This window comes from Ciconia boyciana, chromosome 13 (assembly GCF_034638445.1).
Source record: "Ciconia boyciana chromosome 13, ASM3463844v1, whole genome shotgun sequence".
NCBI classification, from domain to species: Eukaryota; Metazoa; Chordata; class Aves; order Ciconiiformes; family Ciconiidae; genus Ciconia; species Ciconia boyciana.
This window is the reverse complement of record NC_132946.1, coordinates 8,659,368-8,663,819: the sequence shown is the minus strand read 5'-3', so window position 1 is coordinate 8,663,819 and position 4,452 is coordinate 8,659,368. Positions and strand designations below refer to the sequence as shown.

The 4,452-nt window shown below is 43.8% G+C and overlaps 1 protein-coding gene across 2 annotated transcripts; it reads right to left on the bottom strand.

Annotated features, from left to right (window-relative positions):
* Nucleotides 1–199: 199 nt before the first annotated feature.
* AIMP2 (aminoacyl tRNA synthetase complex interacting multifunctional protein 2) lies at nucleotides 200–4,227 on the bottom strand. 2 transcript variants are annotated; one of them, XM_072878493.1, is made up of 4 exons: nucleotides 4,038–4,227; nucleotides 2,010–2,216; nucleotides 1,240–1,471; nucleotides 200–723 (listed from the first exon to the last, which is right to left on the bottom strand). In XM_072878493.1, exons 1-4 carry the CDS (start codon nucleotides 4,167–4,169, stop codon nucleotides 338–340), a joined length of 957 nt encoding a protein of 318 aa, XP_072734594.1. In that variant the 5' UTR covers nucleotides 4,170–4,227; the 3' UTR covers nucleotides 200–337. The 2 variants fall into 2 exon arrangements, with proteins under 2 accessions (XP_072734594.1, XP_072734595.1); XM_072878494.1 differs by lacking the exon at nucleotides 4,038–4,227 and adding an exon at nucleotides 3,442–3,581.
* Nucleotides 4,228–4,452: the final 225 nt, after the last annotated feature.

The window sequence follows — 4,452 nt, the reverse complement described above, 5'->3', positions numbered from 1 at the left end:
CACCAGAAAGGATTCATGTTGCACTTAGCTTCAGTACAATTTAACTTGTGTAAATAAGCATTTGGGTTACAGGGAAAAATATAAGGAAAAATTAAAAGTGCAGCTTGTATTTACATAGGACTACTTTAGATAGCTTATAATCATTAAACAACCGTGCATGTTATGCATCAGTTACAAAAAAGCAAGGTCGCAGCCAAAAGATAGCTGTAATGTTTTTATTGATTTTAGAATTCTGTCCAACTGTAGTACTTGAATACATCTCAGAAAGGCCTCAAACTACTACAGCAGGCATGAGGTGGAACAAGATTAAAATTACACCATTATGAAGAGTACAGGCTTACTTCAGTAGCTTCATAACAGAGCTGAAAGGTGCCAAGTTCTCACACGACTTCATCCATTTTTGCACATTGGCTGGGGCAGCATTTGCACTACCTGTCTGCTGAAGCGCACACCACGCAACAATGTCTGCTACGGTGAGTTCATTTCCCACCAACCACGATGTCTTGCCCAGGGCAGCATTCATAGAGCGCAAGACTGCTCCTTTTTCCTTACTGCTGCCTTCTTTTAGCTGGAAGATGGCTGTATCAACCCAGCTGTCAATCAGAGTTGAAGTAACTGCATTGTGCTTCTGGCCAAACAGGGAAAAGAGAAATCTAGCGATGTTCCCCTCTCCTTCAATAGGGCACATTGTTTGAATGCTAAACTTCATCTGGGGTTTTGGAACTGAAATTAAGAAAAGAAAAGAAAAAAGTGAATACCACATGGTAGAGAAGTTAAATGTAATGGTAATTCTGTGATGCCAGCACCACTGTTAACATCATTAACCTGATGAACAATTTCCAGTTCTCTTAGTCTAAATACTTAGGCTAAGGCAGAAACCTGGGATAAAGAGATCACGTTTTGCAAACTTCTGCCCAATCTCCCACCTAATTTCTATTCTAGCTAATTTATTTGTAGAAACTGAAAAACACCTCTATAAAAAAAAAAATCCTGTGGGTACAAACAACCATGTAAATGCCACGTGTATTTTAATAGCAGTAACCACAAACAAGAATCTTCCTCCTCCGTCCCCATCATTGCTCACAGCTATAAAAAGAGAGCAAAAATGCTATCTGCAGTACGTAGCCATTGTGTGTCAGCACAAAGACACCAAAGCATCTGTTCTCAAGGTTTTATAGCACAAATTTCATTTTCTCACCTATTGTAAAAAATTGATCTACAAGGTAACTTCATTCTTACCATCCTTCCAAATAAGAGTAAAGCCCAACTGATATTCATGACGTGGTTGCTTCTTAGTCTGCTCTCCAAAGCATTTCAAGAGGTTTTCTGGCACACTTTTCACCGATGAATGTGTGTGAACAGCTGATAATATTTTATAGCGTTCACAAAGCAGACTGTGTAGTACTAATAATGACAGTGGAGGCAGAGAAGGGTTTGCGTTGATTACGATATCTTTCAGGGCACCATAATCCTGAATGGAAAGTAAGACATTCAGCAGATAAGACACATTCCAGATCAGACTTTCAAGTAGTGGAGTTTTCATTTGACACCAAAACGTACATAGCCATGCATGTGTATATCTGAAATTCTAATGATACTCAAATAATTCAAGTCTGGACACTTAAAACTTGTTTAAACATTTAAACATCTTCCTTCCTCAACAGTAATATAATTCAAGAACGTGACTGAGGTAAATCCTAGTCCAATCTGAAGCCAAAGTTAAAATTTCCAGTTAGTAACAAACAAGATACCAACTGTCATAATTTCAAAATTAACCATTCTAGCTTGGACTTACATCAAAATGAGAATATATAGGATTTAGTATTTATAAATGTTTGTATCTATCATCTGGATGCCCCAAAATGAGACGGTAGTTGTAGGTAATTTGTAAGAATATAAGACTTGTATATTGAGTTCTGAGTGTCCCAGGTTTTAATGCCACCCTTCCAACCCTGAAAATCTGAGAGCAAAGAAAGTATCTATCAATATATATGCTTAGCTAAACTTACCTTTCCAAGCATCAAATCTAAATCTGCTCCATTTGTTGTCAAAGGAGAGCATTCATCAGTTTGAATGATATTAGTTACATCAAAGTCAGCATCTGGGGTTTGTATCATCTTTGAGAGCCCATCAACAGCACTCTTCAGTTCATACAAGCGTTTTAGAATTTCTTCCTGGCGGGATTCAAGTGCTTGAAGTGATGGGTCAACCTCTTCCTATAGGAGAAGAAAAACAAAGTCACATAAATGTTTACTCAGCTCAGTGTCAAAATAGTCCACAGCTCACATGACAATGTTTTGAAAGACTTTAAAAACATTCAAATAACAGGAACATCATGGTCTTATGTCTATTGTCTCTCTTCTTTTGTCTGTATCAATGTAGTGAGAGATGGGTTATTTAATCAAATCTATGAAATCTTCCTGCTTAATGTATTTTTTTAAACCACTAGCTACAGCAAACTCCATGATGTAGTAAAAATCAGACCACAACCATAGAAACTTAAAGTTGGCAGTGAAGTGCTGAATTAAAACCTGAAAAACCAAAATTAGCTTGTCAGGATTCTCTTCAGCTCAGAAAAGCAGACTATTCAATAGAGTTTGTGTTGAGGCTGCCAAACAAGGAAACTTTTTGACAATTCTGGTAGTTAACAGAAGTAAAAACCCTGCAGGTTTAGATGGATGGTGTATCATATGAAATAATTCTTTGTAGTCGTTCTCTGTTTCAGAGAATATAGAGAAAAAAAGACCACAGGCTTTGTTACATGTTAATCCCAATACATCTTTTTGTTGTATCAATTATCTTACGAGTCTCTTACAATACTACCTCTTTTGAAAGATGAAAAATATATTCCTGGAGGAGGTTTTAAGTCTACAAACTTACACTAATATTAAAGAAAAATCGTTATCTAGATAATGAATTTCTACACATCCTGACTAACAATTAACAAAACCTAACCTATCGACCAAACTTCCTTCTTTCAGCCTAATAGATAGAGATAACAGCAAGGTATCCAAGGGAAATCTTGATACCCATTTACACAGTATTCTCAAAGACAAACATGAACACACCTCTTAAGTGACCACTATTTGGCTACTACACAATTCTGTGAAATAAAAGCCACTCTCAGAGGAGACTGGTAGTTAATACTTTGCTGTTGCAATGGGAGGGCATCTTAGTAAGTGTTCCTGTGAAATTCTGCCCTGAGTCTACTCTACTCAGTACCTCCAGCAGCAAGCCAGGTGCGGGCTTAGCAAGTACTCACTGAAAAGATGTGATGGCATCAAGTTAAAAATGGCCACAAGCAGCCTGGAAGAGTTCAAAGCTTTCCTGACTGAGAGAGGCTGAAGTCAGCTAGATTAGTGTAACATGATATTTTGCATTTTTGCCTTATTTAAGAAGGCAGTAACTGAGACTAGAAATAGGAACGAGCCAACTACGCACCCTCTATCTCAACGGCAGGAAAGAAAACAGACCCGAGCCAACAGCGTGATGATACAGCAGGAAGGGACAAGGCCTGCTGGGACAGTCACCGACCCAAGGGCTTGGAAGGCCTCAGCTCGGCCGGGTACTCTAAATACGGCCCTTTAAAAACAAAAACTGAGACAGACGCACACGAGAGCCCAGAAAAGCCAAGCTGAGAATTACCGGAGGCTTTAAAAATATTACAGGGAAATTCCTGAAAAAGCTGAGCTTATTTAACCCTGGAACAAGCCACTGATAAGCCTGGAGGAACCAGCGCTCGCCTGTGCTCCCGCGCCCCTCCTGCGGGCTAAGGCGGTGGATCGCGGGGACCCGGCCCCTGCGAGCTCCCCGCCGCCGGGGGCTTCTTCCAGCACCCGGAAGCACGCCCCGTCCGGAGCAAACACCGACCCAGCGCGGCCAGAGGCGGGCCCGCCATGCCCCCCTGGCAGCGTGGCCCCAGGCGCCGGCCCGCTGCCCACGGCCGAGGCCGCCGGGGCGAGCACTGCGGGCCGCGGCCTGAGCACGTCTTCCCCCGGCCGGCCAGGCGGGCCCACCCGCCGCTCCCTCGCTCCTACCTGCGGCGGCGGCGACGCGGCGGGCGAGAGGCGGCGGTGCAGGTTAGGCAGGCGGTACATGCAGGTGGGCAGCTGCTCCGCCAGCACCTCCCTGCCGGCCCTGTGGAAGGGCCTCACCTTGTACATGGGCATGGCGGCACCCGCCCGCACAGCGCCTCCGCTCTCGGCCCGCCGGCGGGCCCGCCCAGCCGCTGCGCCCATTGGGCCAGACGGGAGCACGCGCCTTACTGACTCACCCGCGATCCAATGCACGCTGGCGGCTGCCGCACCGCCTCCTTGTCGTCTTTCTGCTGGCCAGCCTGAGGTCTCCATAGGGCAAAAGGTGCAGATGCTAGTTCTGATTGGATAGCCCTATTGACCAATTGGTGCCAAGGGAGTCCAAAATTTGTTTAGGACTGGCAGGCTCTTTTCTCTA

Coding starts and splice junctions, on each gene's coding strand:
- AIMP2 (XM_072878493.1), bottom strand. CDS start 4,169: ATGCCCATGTACAAGGTGAGGCCCTTCCACAGGGCCGGCAGGGAGGTG. Junction 1,472..2,009: donor TAGATTTGATGCTTGGAAAG/GTAAGTTTAGCT, acceptor CTTTCCATTCAG/GATTATGGTGCCCTGAAAGA. Junction 724..1,239: donor TACTCTTATTTGGAAGGATG/GTAAGAATGAAG, acceptor TCTTAATTTCAG/TTCCAAAACCCCAGATGAAG.